General features: G+C 48.1%; 2 protein-coding genes across 10 annotated transcripts in view; one reads left to right on the top strand and one right to left on the bottom strand.

Moving 5' to 3' along the window:
• PUSL1 (pseudouridine synthase like 1) overlaps positions 1-10,909 on the top strand; it is a 102,710-nt gene extending 91,801 nt beyond the window's left edge. For 5 of the 7 annotated variants that reach the window (XR_014551657.1, XR_014551658.1, XR_014551659.1 and 2 more), the window contains one exon: positions 930-3,944. Coding sequence is in view for 1 of the 7 variants with exons in the window: in XM_083628882.1 (XP_083485008.1) it covers positions 1,138-2,193; positions 10,772-10,813 (1,098 nt within the window). In the remaining 6 variants the exon portion in view is untranslated. Of the gene's footprint in view, positions 1-929; positions 3,945-10,771 lie in introns of those variants that run through there. The other 2 variants (XM_083628882.1, XM_083628883.1) reach the window with 2 other exon arrangements.
• Positions 3,932-24,513, bottom strand: INTS11 (integrator complex subunit 11). Of its 3 annotated transcripts, none has more exons than XM_083628718.1 (18): positions 24,396-24,513; positions 22,983-23,136; positions 21,913-22,010; positions 19,385-19,458; positions 18,379-18,607; positions 16,519-16,617; positions 16,383-16,417; positions 15,639-15,777; positions 15,172-15,236; positions 13,768-13,957; positions 13,041-13,124; positions 11,228-11,317; positions 10,902-11,064; positions 10,503-10,610; positions 7,489-7,550; positions 6,760-6,902; positions 5,683-5,812; positions 3,932-4,095 (listed from the first exon to the last, which is right to left on the bottom strand). In XM_083628718.1, the coding sequence occupies exons 2-18, from the start codon at positions 23,008-23,010 to the stop codon at positions 4,030-4,032; spliced, it is 1,803 nt and encodes a 600-aa protein (XP_083484844.1). In that variant the 5' UTR covers positions 23,011-23,136; positions 24,396-24,513; the 3' UTR covers positions 3,932-4,029. The 3 variants fall into 3 exon arrangements, with proteins under 3 accessions (XP_083484844.1, XP_083484846.1, XP_083484845.1); XM_083628720.1 differs by lacking the exon at positions 24,396-24,513 and adding an exon at positions 23,952-24,391; XM_083628719.1 differs by lacking the exon at positions 24,396-24,513 and adding an exon at positions 24,133-24,274.
• Positions 24,514-24,518: the final 5 nt, after the last annotated feature.

Below are 24,518 nucleotides of genomic sequence, written 5' to 3' on the forward strand. Positions count from 1 at the left end.
TGGCGAGCTCTTATTCCTTGGAGTTTTTTAAATGCAGGTTTGATGACCCTCTGCAAGGGATTCGGAAGCTGTGATTCATAGAACTCTACAGTTCTATGATTCTCTGTTCAGGTTTGCAGTCACTCTGTTCCATCATCTCTCAAAAAAAACCCCAACCCCACCCAGTCAACATTCTGTAGCTTTTGAGCATCTTCAGTCCCGATTCAAGAGTTTGGGGAGTTAGGAAGATAGGAAGCTGCCTTATGCAGTCAGACCATGGGTCCAGCTGGCTCAGTATTGTCTACACTGGGTGGCAGCAGCTCTTGAGGGTTTCATGCAGGGAATTTCCCCCAGCCCTACTTGGAGATGCTGTTGGGGTTTGAGCCTGGAACTTTCTGCATACAGGGCAGGCGCTACACCACTTTGACCCCTTAGGATCTTGTCCCCTTCCTTGGTGATCTAATCTTGAGGCCCCTGTATGCCTGCTGATAGCTCCCCTTATAGGTGAGGCTGTTTTGTCGATGTTTAAGAGTGTCACTCACCCACTGAACACCAGAACTAGAAGAAATGATGAGCACGGTCCCAGATTGATCAGACCGAGGGGTTCATCTAGCAGTCTTCAGCTTACGACGGCATTCAGCTGTGTAATGATAAGTTTGTGGTGGAGAAGGTAATCAAAGGCTACCAGTCACAATGGCTGCATTGTACCTCCACTAATGGAGGAGTGGAGAGTCGTGCTCAGTTCCTGTTTGCAGGCTTCCCAGAGGCATCTGGTTGGCCTCTGTGAGAGCAGGGTGCTGGACTAGGTGGGCTTTTGACCTGATCAAGCTTATTCTGTAAAACTGAGATTGCAGCACAGAGCCCAAGCAGCTTAGCTTGATGCTTAGTTTGATGCAAAGTTGCGGCCCTCTTGATAACGTCTTAACGTTCTTCTCTTTCTGCTTTGACAGTTTTGCTCTTCGCTGGGTCAGCTCTGCTCACAGGCAAAAAGCTTGCACATCTTTAGCCCACCACAAAGATCTCCTTAACTCCAGCTGCCCGCTAAAGACCCAAGGCTCTGACTTTGAACCGTGTACCACCTTGGGAAATGTGAAGGCAAAATGACCGCTGATCTCTAGGAAAAGAGGAGACACTTCCACAGCTTAAAAAAAGAGAAAGATGGATAACACAACTATCGTTGATGAGACTGTTGCCAACGCCAGTTTGGCAGAGTGCATCTTCCAAGCAGACTTTCAGTATTCCTTCTTCACGATTGTCTACAGTACGGTCTTTGTCCTGGGCCTCCTGGGGAATGGGGCCGCCCTGCACCTCCTGACCTGCCAGGCCATCAGCATGCCTCGCTCCTACGTCTACCTGGTCAACTTAGCCGTGGTGGACACCCTGTTTGTCTGCATCCTGCCTTTCAAGATCCATTACCACCTCAACCGGAACAACTGGATCTTTGGGGACATTGCCTGTCGCCTGACAGGGAGCATGTACTTCCTCAACATCTACCTCAGCATCGCCTTCTTCACCTGCATCTGCCTTGACCGCTACGTGGCCGTTTTGCACCCTTTTGTGTACATCCGGATCAAGGGCGCCCACTACGGGCTGGTGGCTGCGGTCCTCTGGGTGACGGCAGTGAGCATCGCCGCCCCGCTGGTCCTCGGGGGGCCCCTCAACTTCAACCGGAGCAATGCGACCGTCTGCTTCGAGAGTTTTGGGCTGGAGGAGTGGACCGGGCGCATGATGCCCTACAACGTCTGTGCGCTGATATTTGGCTTTGTGGTCCCTTTTGGGGTCATCCTGATCAGCTACCCTCTGATCGCCCGGCGCATCTCTCGCATCCCCCGCAGCGCCCGCAAGAGGAAGGCCTTGGGCACCATCTACCTCATCCTCTTCATCTGCGCCACCTGCTTCCTCCCATACCACCTCACCCACCTGCTGCACTTCCTCATGCGGGCTGGGCTGATCCAGGACTGCCGCTTTGCCCTTCTCATATACAGGATGCGCCGCATCACTCTGGCCTCGGTCAGCTTCAACTGCTGCCTGAACCCCATCTTGTACTACTTCACCTCAGCCAGCAGGCAGTGCCGCTGGAGACTTCCCTTCAGGACCAGGGCCACCAAAGTCTACACCATCTGTGGGCGGCGAGGCGACGCTTGCGCACCCGCCAACCTACGCATTGCCGGACCAAGGCGGGGGGAAAGGAGGCAGCAGGTTCAGATGATATCGGTGAGAAACCCAAGGAACTTTAACTGAAACTGTAGAGGGCTTTGTGCAGGAGGAGTTAGCGTTATGTATCCTTAAGATTTTCGAAAGCGGCTGCAGCAGGGTGGAGGGACCACATTTCCCCAGTGGCCATCTAGATTTTCTTTCTGCCACCCACCCAAGACCCCTGAGAGAGATTATTAGTAATGCCGTGTTTCTGCAGGAGCACATAATGTGATACCAGCTGCAGAATACATGCCCCGTGATTTTATATTTTCAAAAAGGTACGTTTCTAGTCCTTTCGGCTGTGATGATACGCTTCCAAGTGGGTCAGCAATGTTAACTAAAATTGCAAAGGCCAGGCTGATTTGGCTGCAGAACGGGGATCCTGTGCCACCCCCCCCCCAGCTGTTGCTCAACTGCACCTCCCAGCAGTCCTAGCAAGCCCTGCCCAGTGGTGCAGGGATGGGCAGGAGAGGTGTAGTTTGGCAATATCTGGAGGGCCAAAGTGCCCCCAAACCCGTCTTGCTCCTCTACCATGGCTTTGCAAAATGAAAAAGGAAGACACACTTTTTTACACTTCCTTTGGATGGACAGGGCTTGGAGTTGGGTGTTTGCTTCTGAACATGGGCATATGTACCCACTTCTGTTTTTTTAATATAGATCAGACATAAAACTGGTGAAGGCTGATCCATTAGGTTGAAATGAGGAACTGACACACACAGCTCAGTTTTCTCTCAGCCAGCCCCCACCTGCCTGCGAACACCTTCCTCCATAGTCTTGAATCCTTGTGGGCTTCTCAGAAAAGGCAGCTAGTTGGCCACTGTGAGAACAGGATGCCAGGCTCTGATGGGTACTGGCCTGACTGGGCAGACTGCTATGGTGCCCCTGATCCTTTTTCCTTAAAGTGGGAGGTGCTTGTGACAGAAGATGCTGCCTTCTTTGCCCGTGAAGCAGGTGCTCTACCATCAAACGGCACTCCCTTCCCCATCACAAGGCAAGAACTCACAGAAATGAATCCGATGGTGAGTAGCCTGGACGATGCTGTGTGATTCATTATCTGAGACCAGTATGGCATTCACATTGTGATACCGGTGTCAGACTTTTTGAGCTGCCAGTACATCAGGGCTCCCCGGCTGCTGCCAGCTCAGCACTCCTCACTTCCTTGTGCTGTCCTGGTGTTAGCTGGGGAGCCATTATGTATTGGCAACTCAAATTGGCCTTCACCTCTGGGCAGGATGCATCTTTCCTCCTGGAGCAATGACTGCCCTGGGAGGAAAGCAGCAGTCTGCAGGAGCCTTTGCATTGCGGCTTCCTTGAACTACTCAGCTTGGAGGAGAAGCCCCCCAGATGAGTGAGCACCAATGCTTCTCCTGCCTGCGCATTGGAGAGCCATCCAGGTCCCCCCGCCCCCACCAGCTGATCAGTTTAAGGAAGCCCCTGCTAGGACATGTATCTCGGCTGCTTCTTCCTCCCCTAAGTTGGGGAGGAAGAAATAGCTGAGATACATTCCAGACATTGTGGTATATCAGCATATCGTGGTCTTTAGATGCTGATGTATCACGATGTTGAAAACCAGATATCGCCCAGGTGAGATGACTTGAGTTGGGTGTGGAGCAACTGGCCTCCTTTAGAAAACACACACACACCCTGTTGGCATTCACTGTGAAGAGACTACTACCTATTTTTGGATTTTTTAAAAAAGCCTACTACTTGGAGTTGTTACTGCAGATGCCACCTGTGACAATAAAGGCCACTAATATTAAATACTAAAACTCCTTGCGTTTTAATTTGTTAAAAACACACACAAACTTATTTACATTGTTCTTTACATGTTCCAGGGCTTTAGCTCCTGGAGACTCATGCCGTGATTTGAGGCAGCGCCTTTTTCAGCAGGGAGGTCACGTAGCTACCCATTTCTTCATCCTGCAACCAAAATCCATATTTTTTGGTTAGTAGAAGCAAAGGCTGTACATTCACACCACGATACCACTTTCAGACTTTTTGAGCTGGCAAATACATCACAGCTCCCAGCACAATGCAACTCACTCCTGTCTGCTTGCAGGCAGATGGGAGTGAGGTGCCCTGTGCTGGCAATGGGTGGGGGAGCCGCAATGTATCGCCAGCTCAAATTGCCTTGAGAGGCAGGTGGTTTAAGGAGACCTGCTGCTCTGCTGTAGCGGCTGGGCGACAGGTTTTCAACATCATGATGTATCACCATGGTTGGCGATAAACCACAATGTTGAAACAAGCTGTATTGCCCCCTGCCAGAGTGAAACTGCTTTAGCTTTCACTTTTGCAGGCCAGGGCCAATGCAGCTGGTCTGAGCCTGCTGCTTAGCTGGGGGGCAAAAAGGCTCCTATCCCCTGCTGAGCAAGCCCAAATGCTGGCAGGGGCCTTGAGGCTCCTTCTGCAGGCGTGAGGGATGGGTAAGCTACCTTGCTGGCTCCTCCTATCCCCCATGAACCAGGTGGCGGCAGCCAGGCACACAGCCTTTTCCTTATGGGGTGGAAGCAAGGAGCCCCCACGCGGCGGGATGCAGGCTCTTTTAAACTTCTCCGTTGAGAAGTTCTTCTCAATGGAGAAGAATGGAGCCTGCACCTCCCCAGCCGCAATCCCACTCCTGCTTGCGTACAAGGCAGGCTTGGTTAAAATTACTTGGCCGAGGCGAGGACAGTGGCATACTCCTCAGCCAAGCAGTTTAAAGAAGTGAGGGAGGAACATGCTGTATCACACTTCGCCGATGAACCGTGTTTCTCTCTCTGCACCTATGAGGGCAGAGTGGGATGGTGGTTTCACTTGGCGGTATATCACTAGTGAAACTATCATTGCTGTTTTCCCTCATACCAGTCCTCAGTGATGTATCGCCCAGGCCTACTCTGCTGAGGGGCGTACAGCTGCCCACACCTCGGCGGAGCAGTTTAACGGAGGGAGAAGCAAGCTGCCTTGTTCCGGGCCCCGCGAGGTGCTGGGGTGAAACTGCCTCAACCTGCTCGGCAAGAGCAGCGGTGGTTTCACCCTGCACCTCACAGGGCCGGGGCTAATGCAGCTTGCTCCTTCCTCCCTTCCAACACTGCGGTGTATCGCCAGATTGCAGTGTTTGGCTGGTGATACATCGCAATGTTAGAAACCTGCCGTCGCCCAGCCCTAGAAGCCCGCTTGCCTTAAATTAAAAATACTGCCCCGCTATAACTTGCTGCATTTCTCCAGCTGTGTTGCAGAACCATTTGGTTTAGATGGGCTTAAGGAAATTCGGGGAGGGTCTGTCAACACCTCTGGGGCTGGAAAGCTTCTGTTTACAAAGGCTGCAGCCTGCAGGGATAGCCAAAGGGGTGCTCTCAAGATGCTGTTTACTCCAACTCCCTTCATCCCTTTGGCCATTAGCCACACTTACTGGGGCTCAGCAACATCTGGAGGGTCTCTGGGTCTGCTATAGCCCCTTGCTAAGGTGGAAAGGGGCAAGGGACTCTGAAAGCCAGGAGTGTGATTACGTGTGTAATAAAGAAACCTCACCTGATACGTCCATGACACCAGCAGAAGTTTAGTTGCAGGATCTTCCGATTGCACTGTAACCTGGATCAGGATGGACTCGACCATTATGGAGGTGTCAGAGAGGTGTTGAACAGAATAGTCCTTCAGGAAACTAGAGAGGGGGGACGACATCTATAGCATGTTGTATATCACCACAAGCAGCTTCCTTTCCTCTCCTGGAGCAGCTGGAAGCTAGGAAAACAGATCCTAAAATGCATTTTATGACTGGTCTAACAATTTTGGGGGCAAAATATTACTTAACCTTTCAAACAACCTAGAATTATTTGGTAACCTCTTCTGTACAAACAATGAGAGTTAGAAACTTAACTAGTTGATTTTTTTTTAATAAGCGTGTTAGAAACTAAGATCAAAGCAGCATGTCTACACTAATCTACAACCTTGGTACATTGCACAGATTACAGTACTGAGTGCAGAATTTTGGGAATGTGAGTTTTCACCTTTCTGCCAAAGAAAGCAAGCTCCTAATCTGCAAGGCTGGGAAGATGTATACGAAACTGTGCTCAGCAGCAAACATAGACAAATAAGGCACAGTTTTTCTTTTCTTTTTTTGCTGGAGGCTGGTAATATTCAGTACTCTCAGTAAGTGCTTGCTCTCCTAACAAAACCAAAATGCATGTTCAGATTACATAGTCCCTCGAGGATAAGAATTCCAACATTCCTAGCTGTGAGATCCGAATTCTCTGCTCCTAATCCAAGGACAGGACTAGAACAAATAATGAAAATGGTAAGGAAGCAAGATTTTGGCTCAACAGTGAAAGAAAAACTGCCCAATGAACAGAACTGCTCAGCAAGGGAACAGGCTGCCTCAGGAGGCTGTTGGCCAGGCTATCCCCCACTAGGCACACTAAGCAAGAGGTCCTGAATGAGATACCGCCAACTCTGACTGCTCAGTCAACCATTTTTTATTCAGACTAGGGCTCCTCCCTATCTTGTGGCCCCACCTCCCTCCTTTCCAAGGACAGGTTTCAGGAAGCACAAGGCAGGCCTTGAGCCAAAGCATTCCTTCAAGCCATTTTGCACACAGTCTGGTGTACCTACGTCTTCAGGTGGTTGTATAAACGAAGTCCTGTCTCATGCTCTTTGCGGGGGTCCTGGAAATGGATGCGGCAGGTGAACCTCAGCTGGTGCTCCGCCAGGCCCAGCTCTTTGAGTGCTTGTTCGGGAGAGACCAGGCGGAAGCTCTGCCCAGAGAAGGAGGAAGGGAGAGATGTAATGCACAGGTCCTGCTTTTGGGCTTCCCCCTGAGGCATCTGGGCAGCCAGGGAAGAGCATGCTGAACTACCTGGGCTGTCAGTCTGATCTAGCAGGCTCATCTTACTTTTTAGAGAGAGGCACAAGGCACAGATTTAACAATGTACTGTATTTGGAGTGGCGGCGGTGAAGAATTCTACACAACAGGGAAACCTCATGATCTCAGTGGCAGCACCAGCATAAAAATATTGAAGAGGGCAGGCACATTTTAGGCTTCTGAAACATCATTTCACATTAATGCTCCCATCCTAAACATATAATTGTGGAAGTAAGCACTACTGATTTAAATGCATCTTAAACCTTATGTCAACTAAGCCTCCTTAAGAGTGCAATGTGGTAGTAACCTATATGTGAAAAGGGCCTTTCCTCCACGTAAACCATTGAGGGGTTCCAAGAATGGAGGGAGACTACTAGGCAGAGTTGAGGGTAGGTGGGGGACCTTTCTGCCAACCCCACCACAGGAGCCATTCTATCGGCCAGGAGTCCCGCCTACCCACCCAATCTGCCTCCACTTACATTGTCCTTGATGATCAGGGTCCCATGCATGAGCTTTGGCCTCTTGGAGTCTGGCAAGGGGCCTGGATATTGGAAACAAAGAGAAGAGAGGAAGGCAGTCAGCAACCATTCAATTTCCCCCCACCACCTCCAGATATTCCTTGTCGTGTACGTCACCAGGCCCTATAGTCATTCATTTATTTACAGGGACAGGAAAGGGACCACAGCCACCCATTCTGCAGCACCCCTCCGCAAACAGGAAACAAACACCACAATCAAAAGCCTCTGCGTGTGTCACTCAGAGGTGCTAAATTACTGCACTCTTACCGCAGTGGTCCAATTTTAGCATCACATTTTCCTTCCTGGGTTCTAATGTCAGAAGACCTGCTAGTCCCAGAAGATGTCACAGGGTGTTACTGTAATCAGCCAGTGATACCAGCTTAATTTACAGCTGGTAGCAAAAGAAGACGGTGCCATGGGGCTAGCTGGGCACTGCTAGTAGCATGGCTCCAAGTGCCTCTGTCTCCACCACCAAGGAGGGCCAGACGCTTGCACTTTCTAATCCCACCACACAACTGAAGCCATTTCAATTAAAAAAATTATGTCAGTGTAGTTCAAGAATAAGGTTCTAGTCCTCATGGACTGTAGAGATGAGTTCTGAAAGAACACCAACTGCCTGTAGTCCTGGGTGTCTCGAATACAGCACCACCCAAAAGAGGAGAGAAAGGTTTGGCTGGGAAGGCTGGGGCAGAGGGGAATGGTCTCCTTCAACATACATGGAGGCAGCCTAAGCAATTTGGGCACTTCCACAGGGAACAGAAAAAAGAGGGACAGGTTGGTGTCAGAACTCGAGAAGAGGGCCTGTGTGGCATTGTAGAAAGGAGTTGTATGCAGTGCAAGATTATTTTTCATGCTTCCATTAGCTTCACATCTGATGACAGCATGGGAGTTACCCAAGTAAAACTGAATTACACTAGGATTACTAGCAGGATGATGGGACGTGGGTGGCGCTGTGGGTTAAACCACAGAGCCTAGGACTTGCCGATCAGAAGGTTGGCGGTTCGAATCCCCGCAACGGCGTGAGCTCCCGTTGCTCAGTCCCTGCTCCTGCCAACCTAGCAGTTCGAAAGCACGTCAAAGTGCAAGTAGATAAATAGGTACTGCTCCGGCGGGAAGGTAAACGGCGTTTCCGTGCGCTGCTCTGGTTCGCCAGAAGCGGCTTAGTCATGCTGGCCACATGACCCGGAAGCTGTACGTCGGCTCCCTCGGCCAATAAAGTGAGATGAGCGCCGCAACCCCAGAGTCGGTCACGACTGGACCTAATGGTCAGGGGTCCCTTTACCTTTACTAGCAGGATAGGGCCCATCTGCTGAGGGGTGGGGAAACTTTGGCCCTATAGATGTTGCTGAACTACAACTCCCAGCTCCAGCAAGCAGATGGACAGAAGAGGGAAGTTCTTCTCCCTCCCTCATAGCACTAGAACTCAGACATCCAACAAAGCAGAACATCGGAAGATTCAGGGCACACTAATGGACTTGTCCACACAAGGCATAGTTAAACTATGGAAGTCTCTTCAGCAGGAGGCAGCAATGACCACCAACTTGGATGGCATCGACAGAGGATTAGGGAAATTCACAGAGGACAAGGCCACTGGTGGAACCAGCCACACTGGCTGTGTTCTATCTCCATTGTCAGAGGCAATATGCCTCCAAATATCAGTGACTGAGAATTGCAGGAGGGGAGAGTGGTGTTGCGCACATGGCCAGCTTGCAAGCTTCCCATTGGGCATCTGGTTGGCTCCTGTGAGAACAGAATGCTGGACTAGATGGGCCATTGGCCTGATCCAGCAGGGCTCTTAATAGTTCAGCAACACGTGGTAGGGCCAAAGGTCCCCACCCCAAGCCAGACACACATTGACTCAACACCATATATGGAATAGAAATATCTGACCCACAACATGGAAAGCCCAACATACGCAGGCTTGAGAAATGGCTCTCTTGATCACCTGCATGGCTTTGCTTTCTTTGGCTTTGCCATTTTGGTGGTGGCCCCAACCATCTTCCAGCAGCCGCATGAAAACCTATTAGGCCTACACACAGCAGTGCTTGTAGGTATCTTCCCAAACCAGTATCCATACAGCAGGGATGAGAAACCTCTGGGCCAAGGGATCAAATGCAGCCCTCCAGGCAGGGCTGGATTTAGGTTTAATGAGGCCCTAAGCTACTGAAGGTAATGGGGCCCTTTATATGTCCAGCTGTCCTTTGTCAACAACAAATTGTCACTTTTTTGTGTTGAATATATGCTGTATGGTAATTTATGGACCTAATAGGTATCTAAAGCCATTTGCACATAACAAAATATGTATTTTATCAAAGTAATTGTTGAACTGAAATACAATTAAGAAGAAGTATATTAATAGTGAATTGGGGGGGGGCAAGAGAGTGGGGCCCTAAGCTATAGCTTGTTTAGCTTATACGTAAATCGGGCACTGCCTCCAGGCCTCTCTTAACTGGCCTTTCGGCTCCTCCCAGGCCACACCTCTCACAAACCCACCTTTGCACCCTCTTGTTTTTGCCAGGATGGGGGATAAAGAAGGGCATTTGAGGGTGTATCTAAAAGAGGACGCTATGACAACTCTCATTTTAAATCACAGCTATAGAAGCTGTGATATATTGCTGAGGGAGGCAGGAGAAGAGGAAAGCAAGTCTTCAACCAGCAGTTATGTCTATGTCTCATCCAGAAAGTACAGCCAGAGACATTTTGGCAAATTTAAAAAATCCACCCAGACAGAAATTTTCCCTTAAAAAAGAGGACGTGTCCTGAAAAAAGAGGACACATGGCAACCCTAGCTAGCCTACTACGCAAAGGGAGGGTTCAAATCTGCTGCTAGGCCCACTTGTGTCTCTTACCCTGCCCCTGCCCCAGAAAGACATGTGGTCCTTGGGCTGAACCCTGCTGTACAGATTTGTAAATATGTTTAATAAATAATATTTCTTTAAAAATGGTCGAGATGGGTTGTGCACCCAGGACTTTACCTATGGTGAGCTCCCTCTTCAGCAGCCCAAGCGAAACGTCCACAGGAATGTTGGGGTTGGTGTGAACCGTCACCGTCTCCCCGTTGGCAGGCATGTGGCAGGTGACATCTGCAAGAAAACGTAGCCGGTCAACTGCTGCGAGTTCACTTATTCCTAGAGAGGTAACCCAAGGTCACGCCCACACCATGCATCTAAAGCACACCACTTCCCCCCTAAAGAATCCATAACAAAGAGCAACTCCCTGGATGGTTCTTTCTTTCTCTCAACAGAGAGGGAAAATGGTTTTCTGGAGCTGTTCAGAGAACACATGAGAACCTCGGGAGGTGAAGCAACAAGCATGGGGAAAGGCCCCGGGTCCCTCCGTGGGAAGAGTCACAAGACAGTGGGAAGGCTACGTACGGAACTCCTGCTCAATCTTTTGCTTCAGGAACTCCATCTTCTTCGCCTCCCCATGAACCAGGAGGACGTTCCGCGGCTCCGCTTGGCGGATGAGCTGCATGATGCCCTTGGCATCCGCATGGGCGCTGAAGGACATGTACTCCACTTGCATCTTCACTTCCAGCTGGAGGCCAGAAAGACACGTACAGGGAATGACGGCAGCTGCCTCAGAATGTATTCTTACTGCACATCCCTTCAGATCCTCCCTCCCTCCCTTTCCTTTCAATCAATTAAAGTGGAGGGGCAGCCACAGCGGAAGCTGCCTCCTGTGTAACATTTCCACTCACAATCTGCCTTCCTTCCATTTCCAGCTTCCGCTGACCGCCCAAGATTTTATGGCCGACAGTTCCTTGCACACAATATCCTGGCATGATTACCTGGGAGACAGAATCCAGAAGAAAATTGTGCTTGTTACAGGAGCGACAAAATGGGTGTGGGGTTATGGGGGGGGGGGTACCTAAGCACAACCAGTGTGATGTAATGATTAGAGTGTCGAGCTATGACCTGGGAGACCAGGGTTCAAATCCCTTCTCAGCCATGAAGATCAAAGTGGTATATAAATGTAAAAAAATAAAATAATAAACAGTATCTGTATGCTTCTTGAGAGGCAGATTCTCCAGTAACTGACTATGATTATTATTACAACTAGGAAAGTAGGAAGCTGCCTTATACCAAGTCCAACCTAAGGCTTATCTAGCTCAGTATTACCTACACTGACCAGCAGCAGCTCTCTAGGGGTTAATTATAAAAAGGAACACACCAGGACTTCTGTCCTTCCTAAAGGGCTACCAACAAAATTCATACGCAAATATATTTGAGAACAACACACCTGGTCTGTTCTTAGAATTGCTGAAATTTCCACCCACAAATTCTCTCTTGGGAAGCTGTCATTCCAGAAAAATCACAAATTTCTGGTACTTAAAAAAACAACCCAAGCCAGAAGGATTGCTTTGGGGTGTGTCAAACTAAGCCCTACTGAAAGCAGATCGAATTAGTAGACCTAAGAGAGTCATATCCACTAAGTAGACCTAAATGAGTCACATCCACTAAGTTCAATTCTGCTCTCTGAGCAGGAGCAGAATTGCCTGAAAAGCAGGAAAGTTTTGATTGCTTCTTTTAAACATGGAGGAGTGTGTGAAAAATGGCACGCACAAAACTATGCTGGTATGGACCTGCAGGTGTCCGCATCTAGGAGACACTTTATGTATTCGATTATTAGACATGCCTCTTCAGGTGTTGGTTGGAAGTGTACGCTTAGAAAAGCATCTTCACAAGCACACAGGTACTGCACAGGCACAAGTGTCCAGGCAGCCCTGGCCAACCTGGTGCCCTCCAGATGTTCTGGGCTGCAATTCTAGAATGTTGTTGGCTGGGGCTGGAGGGCACCAGGTTGGCAAAAGGATGCATCAGGGAACCAAGACTGATTGCATCACTTTCTTCAGTGAACATAAGAAGAAGAAGAAGAGGAGTTTGGATTTGATATCCCGCCTTTCACTCCCCTTCAGGAGTCTCAAAGCAGCTAACATTCTCCTTTCCCTTCCTCCCCCACAACAAACACTCTGTGAGGTGAGTGGGGCTGAGAGACTTCAAAGAAGTGTGACTGGCCCAAGGTCACCCAGCAGCTGCATGTGGAGGAGCAGAGACTCGAACCCAGTTCCCCAGATTACAAGACTACTGCTCTTAACCACTACACCACACTGGCTCATAGAGGATGTCCAGCGCTGGCTGCCATCACTCAAAGAAACTAAAGGATATTGCAGAGTTCTTATGATGCTGGGGTGTCAATGACTATCGGACTTTGAAAAGCTGATTATCATTGGGTCAAATTCATCAATGTTGTTGAATTAATTAAACAAAACAGTGTTAATTGGGCTTTGAATAAATGTGCAATTAACTGCACATTTTATTGTGTGCAACTTTTCCTAGTGTGTTGTGCACACCACTATTCTGAATAATGCTTTTTATAGGGCAGGGGGCACTGGGCATGAGTTTATGGAACCAAGGGGGCTGTGGCGCCCAAAAGCTTGGGAATCCAGACTTAAACCACGGCCATGAGGAGGAGGAGCAGCAGACCTGTATCTGTCAAGAGTGTTTTCGTACCATGTTCTTCTCATTGCCAGCCCATTTTTTGAAGATCTGGAGGGACTGTCCAGCATGAAGCATTCCTGGTGTGGCAAACACAACCTTAGGAAGAGAAAAGGGAAAGCGGGTTCTTATCTAATCCAAGATGGCATTTGCAGGAAGGGTCAAAATGGAACCTGAGTGACTTGGCCCTGACCCACCGTCACCTGCCTGGTTCCCTCCCTACAAGTGCATCTTCCAGCCATGCACTGCTGACCCTTTAAGTGGCTATCTGACCCTTTCCTGGCAGACCACTGGGGCAGGAAGAAAAAGCAGGGGGGGGGAGAGAGGCCCACGTCATTGTTTATGAAATTGTACCGTGGTGGTGTAAGGCACAGGTGAGCAAGCTGTGGACCTCAGCAGGAAAAAGGAGGGGTTGGAAACAGAAAATGGCATGTCAGAGAGAGAGAGAGAGAGAGAGAGAGAGAGAGAGAGAGAGAGAGAGAGAGAACAGGGTATGTATCTGTGTGTGAGAGTGAGAGAGAAGTGGCCAACCCACTATTTTCCTCTGATTCTGCCTACCACTGCCTGCAGCCTCTGAAAGATTACTCCAAGAGAATGCAGTTCTCTACAGAAAAAGGTTGACTGCCCTGTCGTAAGCAGCCTTGACAAGGTGTATTTGCACTAGAAGGCCAGGGTATAAATGCTTAAATGATTAAATCGAACCCACCCCCCGTCACACACAGGCACCTCCCTCCACACGTACCATTGGCCCTGGGTTATCAGCGAAGGCCCGGTCAAAGGCCTTGATGTGCTTGAACTCAAACATGTTCCTCTGGACAAACGTCTTCCGGATCTTCTGGTTGGTCCATGTGATGAAGAGCTTGTAATAGTGGTTGGCCTTCTCCGTCAGCCCCGTCGAGAAGTAGATGGGAGCCTTCAAGTTCATTCGTTCCCTTGGGAGGAAATGACAGTGGTGGCAGTGGAAAAAAAAGATTCATTTAGCCACCCTCTATAAACAGCTCTCTGGCTTCTGAAGTTTTGGCCTGTAACTCTCATTCATTTTGAAGCATGTTTTCATCATGCCAAGGGATAGTGATTGGAGGTTGGTTTGCTTTAAAAAAACAACAACTGAAAACTTGACATTCTCAGGAAGCTGAAAACAGCACTTGTGACCACATTGGGTTGCACATTATGGTAAGCTACAGTTTGATGGTTTACCAGGAATGCACAGTCACTACTGCTGTGCTCCTCTCCTGCTGATGAGCAGGAGCAAATAGCTATGAACCGTGGCTTAGTGTTATTTCCGAACCAGAGATCGCAACTTGCTTCAGAGGGCGAATTGCTTTGTGTGATACAAACTCCAATCCCTGGTTTGGATGGAATGCCGAGCACCGTAGTTTGTTGCTTTTGCTCACTAGCACGGAGCTATTGCTGTGTTCACGTAAATCATTCATAGAATTGCAGAGTTAGAAGAGATTCCCAAAGGTCACCCAGGCCAACCCCCTACAATGCAGGTGTCACAATTAAAAGAGTCCCTGGCAGATGGCTGTCCAAGCTCTGCTTAAAAACCTCCAAGGAATGAGAATCCATCACTATGGCTTACAGTGGGGAGGGGAGGACATCAAGGCTGGGGGCTGTTTGTGGCCCTCCGGGCCTCTCTTATCTGGCCCTTGGAATGCTCCACAGGCCATGCCGCCTCACCGCAGGACACCCCCCCCCACTAGTTCTCCTTAACACCTGGCTGGAATGTGCCCTTGAATTCTGATCATGCCCCCTGCTTGCCTGGATGGTGTGAGCTGGGCTTGAATGTGTGTAGAAACAAGCCTACAGTACAAAGGTAACATTTGCACTTGTTGCTCTGCCCACGTTTTGCCTCTGTCCCCGCCCACCACTTGCATGTGGCCCCTGGAAAGCTGCCCAGAAGGGAACGTGGACCTCGGGTTGAAAAGGGTTCCCCGCTCCTGGCTCACCGGGACGTGTAATTTGCACTGCTGCCAGGATCGCAACTTGCTCACAAGCCCAGGAAAGGACAGAAGGGAGCATAAAGATGACAATGAGATATTGGGTGGGTGGGAGAGATTTCATTATTCAACAAGCAAGGAGCCCCTCAGGCATCGAGGCAGCAAGTCATTTTTTAAATGAGAGTGAAAGAGGCTTGTCTCCTTACCAGAAAGTCTCCAATAAAATGCAGAGCTCCTGAGCCCGTCCGAGAGCGAATACGGGGATAAGGACCTTTGGGAGAGAAAACAAAGGGTTCAGTTGGGAAATGGCAGCTGCAAACTATCCCCTGCTTGCCCAGGGAGATACACCTGACACCAACCTCCTCTATTTTAGGCACCTGGCAAGGACATGGTCTTTTGGCCCTGAATTTGAAGGATGGCTCCTTTAACAGGGCGAGGCCTTTAAATCCTGCCTTGTAGCCGTGTTTTTAGACTTGGTTGTTCTTAAGTCGCTTTGGGTCACTCTGGCTAAACAAGGCAGCTAACAAATTACAAACAGGATACAGATGGTAACAATTGGGAAATGTCTCTTTCAAGGGAAGTTTGCCTGCTATGACCGATCTGCTAACTGGAAAACTTCAGCCAGGGTGTCTCAGAGGAGCCTAGAAGCCGATAGGCAGGCTGGTAGTCTTACCTTCCCGCCTCTTTCGATGGCTTCATGGACCTTCTTCAGGAAGTCCCTCTCCCTGCAGCGCTTGGAGTCTCGAATGGTTGTGGCGTAAGTGGACTCGGAAATGAGCAGGTCAGGGCGGCATTTGTCGATCCAGGCAGCTCTAAGGACAAAGCACAGGTTCACCACCACGACAGAGGAACACACCAGGTGAAGAGCTCAAATAAAATGCCTCCCCACCCCCTGTAAATCCTGCTCTGCTGATCCTGATTGTTATTAGTCATTTATACCACTTACTTGCCAGTGTGGTGTAGTGGCTGAGTGTTGGACTAGGACCTGGGAGACCAGGGTTCAAATCCCCACTCAGTCATCAAATTCTCTGGGCATGACCTAGAGCCAGTCACTGCCTCTCAGCCTACCTCACAGGGTTGTTGTAGGATAAAATGGGAGGGCCACAAATACCACATGGCACATGGAAAGGTTACGTGGGAAGAGCTTCAAAACTCTTCTAAGACCCTCCAATATTTTACGGTTGATTTATAAAAAAAAAAACACCTTAAAAACTGCCAAGAAATTTAAAGCATTCAAATTTTGAACGCTGGAGGTCAAAACACAAACAAGCTGGACTACGGTTTCCCAAAATTTTTAGTTTCTGATCAGGTTGCCCAAGCCTTCCCCACCGGCCACTTGGACAAATAGAAATGAATGTCATAAAATGTCATTTGAGAAAGAGCGAATCTTAGTGCCTTGGCGTTCTCCCACACTTACCCTAAATGCCTGTCTGGAGTCATGTTGTAGTCACCCTAATTTGAGAATGGGAGGGAAAACATTTTCAGTACATCACAAGTAACTTGAACACGTTCAGCTGAAAAGACAGTATATGTAGATTCAGCCAGGTACTTACAGTGTAAACGACGGACTCACAGCCGACTTTAATCTGGAACATGGCTGCCCCAAGCACATGCCCTGCGTAATACGCCTTGATCTCCAACTCGTCATCCACCTGCATAAAAAAAAGGACAAGCGTTGTGGCACAACAGTAAAACGTCTGCTTTGCCTGCAAAAGATCCTGGGTTCAATCCACAGAATTTCCTGATAGGACTAGGAGACAGTCCTGCCTGAAATCCTTGGAGAGTTAATGCCAGTCAGTGCAAGCAATGCTGAGCCAGGGGGAACAATGCATTCCTTCCTGTGTAAAATGACAAGCTGCTGTGGGTGCAGAATGCAGTGGCTAGACTGCTGATGGAGGAAGGTGGTTGACAGCAGGGGACACTTCTGCTAAGACATCAGCACTGGCTGCCCACAGGCGACAAAGATCTTGTAATGATATGCAAAGTCCTGTGCAATATGGGCCCAGGATATCTTAAGGACCCACCTGAGTTCTTATATCTTAGCTTGATCACTCAGAAGAGCATGGTTATAGTCGGCCCCCTTGCCTCCACCAGCACTCAGGTGTTTAGTGTTACTGGTCCCATACTGCAGAATGCTCTTCCAACAGAGATGCAGCAGGCACTCTCACTAGACTTCCAGGCTTCTCTCAAAGACCTTTTCATGCCGACAGGCCCACACAGCTGTTTAACTTTTCAGCAGCTCATTTTCATTTGGTATCATTTTTATGGTGGGGTCATTCTACATATCAAGCGATCCAACTTTTTTTACCTCATGTCATCCAATTTTCTTAATATTTTGTACACTTGTTGAATGACAAAAACAAAGTTTAAATCTAAAAATTTAGCTTTCTATGTCATCCCGTTTTTGAGTTATGAGGGTTTGAAATTTCAGAAAATTTACAATTTTCGCCTTGTCGGACCACACACAAACCTTAGAAGGTCAGGTCAGCCCAGCCCAGCGTTGAGATACGTCAAAACTGAAAACACCAATCTCTTCGGAACTTCATGGGCTTTAACATGATAGGTCACAAGATGGACTTACTTTAAATTTTAAATTTGTTACAAAATTTTAAATTTTAAGAAGTGATTAAAAATTATTAAAATTATTCAAAAAATATGTAAGATCTACCTGCAAAATTCCATCTTGGGATCTCAATGGGATCACATTAAAAAAAATATTTTGTACATACGTGTCTGCCTTATTGGGTTGTATTTAGGATAAAGGGGTCTTCTTGGAGTAAAATATAACAGAATAAACAAGACTTCAAACAAATTATTATTATTATTTCTAGCCCACCCATCTGGCTGGGTTTCCCCAGCCACTCTGGGCGGCTTCCAACAAAAGATTAAAAATACATTAAAGCATCATTCATTAAAAACTTCCATTCTCATGTTCATGAGATAAAGTACTAACAATAATTCTTTCAAAGTGTTAATTCTATAATGCAACAGCAAGCAATCTCTCTACTTTGGAACATGTTTTTAAAAGAAAAGCCTGACTAGCTTTCCAGATACCTTTTAATTGCACATCTTTCTAACAAAATGCCTGAAGTAACTGAAGCTGAGGGGCCAGGAAAGGACATTCTCTGTGGTGGCCCCCAGGTTGTAGAACTCCCTCCCTGCAGAGGTGTGCCTGGCACCTTCACTGCAAATGCTGATGGTGCCACTTCACCCGACGACCTATTTTTAGGACCCACCTTACTTCAGCAACTCTAAGTTGTTTTAAACTACTTTTAATATTGTGGTTTAATTGTTGTGCCCACTACTGAGACCTTAGAGTGAAGGGCAGGTAATTAATAAGAAGAATAAGGATTAATAATACAATTATAATAACCAGGCATGAGTCCCCATCTCCCAAGGCTGGCTCCCCCTACCTGCACTGTCTGATGAAGATGGACAGCCACCACTTTCTTCATGCAATCTTTGATCATCTGGGAGGTGAAGAAGTTGGTCTCCCCTTTCTTGTCCACGGTGATTTTCCGGAAGTCCTCAAGGAGGATGGGGCAGATGGCCTTCGTTGGGTGGGTCATGTAAATGGGCCCATCGTAGCCAACCATCTCGCTGAAGTACGGAAGGGCCCCACAGTGGTCCAAATGGAAGTGGCTGCAAAGAGACAGGGCAAAATTCAAGGTGGCTTTTGATCCCCGCTAAGCGAGAATGGGCCTCAACAGCTATTTGAAGTAGATGCAAAACTTTTTTTTTTTAACCTGAACTTCATATACAGTGGTACCTCGGGTTAAGAACTTAATTCGTTTTGGAGGTCCGTTCTTAACCTGAAACTGTTCTTAACCTGAAGCACCACTTTAGCTAATGGGGCCTCCCGCTGCTACCACACCACCAGCGCGATTTCAGTTCTCGTCCTGAAGCAAAGTTCTTAACCCGAGGTACTATTTCTGGGTTAGCGGAGTCTGTAACTTGAAGCGTCTGTAACCTGAAGTGTCTGTAACCCGAGGTACCACTGTACAACTACTTGTATGTGTCTTAAAAGTTACATTTAACTTACTACATTATTAGGTGCCTAATTTACCCGTTGACGTGAAACCCCCTCCCCCCAAAAATGCCTAAAACTAATCAGGACCTATTCCACTCCCAGCAACTCCTTAAGATCATAAATGCTTATTTTGGATTCATTCATATATATCTGCTTTTAATTTTAGCTTGCTCAAATTAACAACCTTTACAAACCACGGAGAGTTGGTTCAAAACCCTTGCTCAGGATTCCCGTCACTGCAACTTCAAATTGTGCAGCTTGATAGGATAGATACTCATAACTCATCAGGTAACAGGTGAATCATGATGCCCTGAAACAGCTTTGCGTGTTGCAGCACAAAGCAAGTTAACAGTGTACATGTCACTAGACAAAACAAAGGTGGTACCCACCTGATGATGACACAGTCCAGGAAGTCAGTCAGCCTTCCATTCTGAGTGATGTAGGAGAAGTCAGGAAATCGCCTCTGCAAAACACAAGAGTTTTGGTGTTCCGTAATGGTGGGGCTTACACTAGCTGGCATGCCCAGGAAGTGCCCATGTGTGCACAGAACACCCAAAGATTTCTGCTTCTTCAGAACCCACCCAGACTTCAAGATCAATTTTGGAGGCCCTCCTTGAAGGTTCCAAGATCATTCGTTCATTCTTAAAAAGGTAAAGGGACCCCTGACCATTAGGTCCAGTCGTGACCGACTCTGGGGTTGCGGCGCTCATCTCGCTTTATTGGCCGAGGGAGCCGGCGTACAGCTTCCGGGTCATGTGGCCAGCATGACTAAGCCGCTTCTGGCGAACCAGAGCAGCGCACGGAAATGCCGTTTACCTTCCCGCCGGAGCGGTACCTATTTATCTACTTGCACTTTGACATGCTTTCAAACTGCTAGGTTGGCAGGAGCAGGGACCGAACAATGGGAACTCACCCCATCACAGGGATTCGAACCGCCGACCTTCTGGTCGGCAAGTCCTAGGCTCTGTGGTTTAACCCACAGTGCCACCCGCAGCCAATAAACTCTAAGATCAATTATATTCCTCCACTGCAGGATTTATCACTATTCTTATTTATTAAATTTCTATACCACCCTTCATCTGAAGACCAAAAGGCAATTTTCAATATAAAAACAAAGAAACGTACAGTATAAAAGCAAACAGAAGGAGGTTGGACTACATGACCCACAGGGTCCCTTCCAATTCTCTGATTCTATATTTGTGAGCAGAAGAGGCAGGGCTTTTTCAGCGGCAGCTCCCAAAGTGTGTTAACTCCCTTCCTAGGGATATAGAGTTGGCCCTACTCAGTTCTGGCTTTCAAAAACACACTTTAGAAGCCATTTTATTCCAAACTGCTTTCAGCTGAGATGGTTTCTTGTTGATGTTTTTTCCAGCTGTGGCCTTGGGCTGCTAGGGGATGATTTAATTCACTATTTGACTTCCTTCCTCTTCCCTCTTATTTTCTATTGTCGATATCAGGTTGTGAGCTTACAGGCATGGACTGCCTTGTGCTTCAATTGTGTGTCTGCTTTAAACCACTTAGAAGCATTTTGCTCTGGTAAGAATCATTTAAGTTTTGTGAAATAAATGAATCACCTCTGTACAGCACCTAAAACATTTTATATTGCCTATTACCCGATCCTAAAAACAAACAAATACAAACACAAACAAACCAGGGGACAGGGATTCAAATCTGCAACCTTCTGCAGGCAAAGCAAGTGTTCTTCCATGTAACATTCAGCAAAGTTCCAGTTCCCACTGTTCGTTTTTGCCCAATAAGGTCTGGGGCTGCAAGGGAGAATTCTTTGCTTGCATGCGCCACCCCTTCCAAGTTAAGGGGGGGCGGTCTCCCTGAAGTCACCAAGTGGAGTGTACAGACCAAAACACAACAGTAATCTCCAGGGAGCTATCCTGCTTTGACTACGGAGTGCTGCTCACACCTCTCTCTATAGCAGGGCTAAGAGCCCTTTTCAGTCCAAGGACCCCATTCCCTTCTGGGCAACCTTGCAAGGGCTGCATGCCAGGGGTGGGCGGGTGCCAGAGGCAAAAGGGGGCACAGCGACAAACTATATTATTTGGCTGTGAGTCCTGGAATACCTGCTCCCTGTCCTGCAGGCTTTTTTTCCACCTGGCATGGGACAGTGGGGCCCTGGTTGACTGCAGTTTAGGGAGTTTTGTGGGGGGGGGGAGTGTTGCTGCTGGGTGTTGTTGGCGGGGTTTTTTGGGGGGGGGTTGTATCCTTATTTTAGATTTTTGTGGAAATTGTTGACTTTGGTTGTGCATTTTTTTTAAAATGTCTTATTTATTATTTAGAATTACAGTGGTATCTCGGGTTAAGTACTTAATTCGTTCCGGAGGTCCGTACTTAACCTGGAACTGTTCTTAACCTGAAGCACCACTTTAGCTAATGGGGCCTCCTGCTGCCGTCACGCCGCCAGAGCACAATTTCTGTTCTCATCCTGAAGATAAGTTCTTAACCTGAAGCACTATTTCTGGGTTAGCGGAACCTGTAACCTGAAGAGTATGTAACCCGAGGTACCACTGTACTTTGGTTCTGTTGTACTGTAGTTATGTATTTTTTCCCATGTTGTAAGGGGCCTGGAGCATGGTTTGAATGCTGGATAGGTGGCATGCAAATAAAATTATGTATGCATGTTTTTCCTTGCTTCCGTAGGCTACTTTCTGCACACACTGACATGACCCCCTCTGTCTACCATCCAGGCAAGCAAGAGTTCAAGGGCAGATTCTACCCACGGAAAAACACTCAAGTAGAGTGTGAAGCAGGACCAGTGAGGGGTGAGGCCTGGAGGGCAACATCTGACCACTCCTGCTCTACAACTTTCCCACACTCTAAGCTAAACCCTCCATGTACACTTTGGAGCAATGCCAAGTCAAATCTGAAACTGCCACCTAGGCCAAGGTCTGCCCATCACACTTACATCATCGTTATAGCCCATGTGCATCCCACAATCCAACATGACGTTTTTCCCTGCAATGGACACGAGGATGCAGCTCCGGCCCACATCTTGGCCAGCTCCTGAAAAGGCAAAACAGGAAAAGATGTGACTTGAATGGTCTTCAGTCTTAACAAAGGTGCTGCATTTCTGCAAGGTCACATAGCACATCTTTGGTGGCCATGTCCACCTATGTAGGACTTCTGGGGCTCAGATCCACCAAGAACTTCGTTCAAATAAGTCTGAATCTCCTTTCTTGTAACTTGAAGCCATTGTTTTGGGTCCTGGCCTCCAGAGCAGGAAAAACAAGCTTGCTACAGCCTCCGTGTGACAGCCCTTGAGATATTTGAAGATGGTTATATCTCTCCAGTCTCTTCCTTACCAGGCTAAACATACCCAATGCCCTCATCTGCACACATTACAGCTTGTGAATATCCTTCTTAAATTGTGGTGCCCAGAACTGGACACAATACTTCAGGTGTAGGCTGACCAAGGCACCATAGAGTATAGACTGGTACTATTACTTCCTTTGATCAGGACCCAGCATAGGCAAACTCAGCCGTCCAGATGTTTTGGGACTACAATTCCCACCATCCCTGACCACTGGTCCTCTTAGCTAGGGATGACAGGAGTTGTAGTCCCAAAACATCTGGAGGGCCAAGTTTGCCTATACCTGATCAGGACACAACACTTCTGCTGAGGCAGCCTAGAGTAGCACTAGCTTTTTTGCTGCTGCATCACATGTTAAGCTTGTGGTCTACTACGACCCCTAGATCCTTTTCGTATTTGTTGATTGCCACTCAGCAATCTGCAGTTCAGAAACGGAACTCTTTAGAAAATTTACACTTATGTGATGAAAAGTGGAGGGACCCACATTCCCCATGCCTGATCTCTACCACCTAGAATCACTGTCAGTACACCTACCATTCCTAAAAATGGAGCTCAGTGCCTCAACTTGGGCAGACTGAGGACCCTAAACTCCAAGAACGCACCCCTCCATTTTTCTTTTCTCTTTCCTCTTGGAAAAAACAAGCGCCAACATTTTTGTTACTCACCCAAGGGAGTGACTTTTATTTCAGGCATCTTTAAACAGCTCGGGTTAAACCTCCAAAGTCCAGCTGCAATGGGAGCCGTTTCAGAGATCCCATAAGTGTTCCCCAATGGTGTCACAGCTTCAGAATCTTATGCAGAAGATTAATTCAAGATGTCCTGAAGGATAACAAAGAAATTTATACAGTGGCAGTGCTGCTGCTATAACTCACCTCAGACCAAGCCATTACCTGGCATTGGGTCCTGGCCCACATGCTAAAGACCAATGCTCTATGCCAGGGCTTTACCAACCTGGCTCCCTCCAGATTACAGAACCATAGAATCGTAGCGTTGGAAAGGGTCACGAGGGTCATCTAGTCCAGCCCCATCTCTCTCCCAACATGGGATTTGAACCTATGACCCTCGGTTTAAGAGTTATGCTCTACTAACTGAGATATCAACCCTCCGTTCAAAATCATGCCCTTCCATATGTTTCAGGCCCTCATTAGCCCCACATAGGGTTTCAGCCAGGAGATTCTACCTGGAGGTGCTGGGGATTTCATTTATTTTTATACGTTTATTAAATTTGCATACCGCCCTTCGCCCAAAGATCTCGGGGCAGTTCACAGAATAAAAGCTGAACTTGGGACCTTCCGCATGGAAAGCAGGTGCCCTTATCAACTTCAGGGGCATGCATGGGTACAGCACTCCGAAAACACTGGAAGGCTTTTGTTAAGCACCATAAACTGTAACCAGTGCCCGATTTACATATAAGCTAAACAAGCTATAGCTTAGGGCCCCACTCTCTTGGGGGCCCCCAAAAAATTTAAAGGGGAACAACAACTGGATGTACATTTTCAAAAAAATGCATATTTTGTTATGTGCAAATACCTATTAGGTCTATAAATTACCATATAGCACATATTCAACACAAAAAAAACAGTGGCAATTTGTTGCTGACAAAGGACAGCTGAACATATAAAGGGCCGCATTACCTTCAGTAGCTTAGGCCCTCATCAAACCTAAATCCGGCCCTGACCGTAACAAGCCACCTTTGGAGATTATTTACAATTCTGCCACGCTCGAGCTCCCACTTATTTTTAATAAAGCACCTTTTCCACCTACACGACCCCGCGCATGCCTAGTTATTTGTTTTACTCCTGCTTGCTCATTCACCCGTGTACCCGCTTTCCTTCGAGGAGCTCCAGGTGGCCTCCATGGGCTTCCCCAGCTTCTCCTCACAACAACCCCGCAGGGGAGGCCAGGCGGAGGGCGAGCGACCCGCCTCCTCTCCTCACGCAGGAACGCGCTTCTTCCGCGTGGCGTTTCTGCACCCCACCCCCCGAACACCCCGACCCCGGTTTCCCTGTCTCCATGGCAACAGGAGTCGTCACCCCACCCTCCACCCCCGCTTGCCGCCACTTTCTTTGCAAACTCACCTGGCCGGTCGCGCCTACAAACGCCGAACGCAGCCCTGGGTCGAGGGGCGCATGCGCAAGGCGGTCGCACTCAGCTGCCTTCAACCTGCGCCAAGCTGGCATATAGACTTTTTTTTTTAACCA

Source organism: Podarcis filfolensis, assembly GCF_964270895.1.
Source record: "Podarcis filfolensis genome assembly, chromosome: 8".
NCBI classification, from domain to species: domain Eukaryota; kingdom Metazoa; phylum Chordata; class Lepidosauria; order Squamata; family Lacertidae; genus Podarcis; species Podarcis filfolensis.

What these genes read in the sequence shown, in the direction of transcription:
- INTS11 (XM_083628718.1), bottom strand. Translation starts at nt 23,010, where the DNA reads ATGCCTGAAATAAAAGTCACTCCCTTGG. An exon ending in ATCTTCATCAGACAGTGCAG is followed by an intron (nt 16,618 to 18,378) that starts GTAGGGGGAGCC and finishes TTTTTTATGCAG; the next exon opens with GTGGATGACGAGTTGGAGAT. An exon ending in ACTCCAGACAGGCATTTAGG is followed by an intron (nt 15,778 to 16,382) that starts GTAAGTGTGGGA and finishes CTTTGTCCTTAG; the next exon opens with AGCTGCCTGGATCGACAAAT.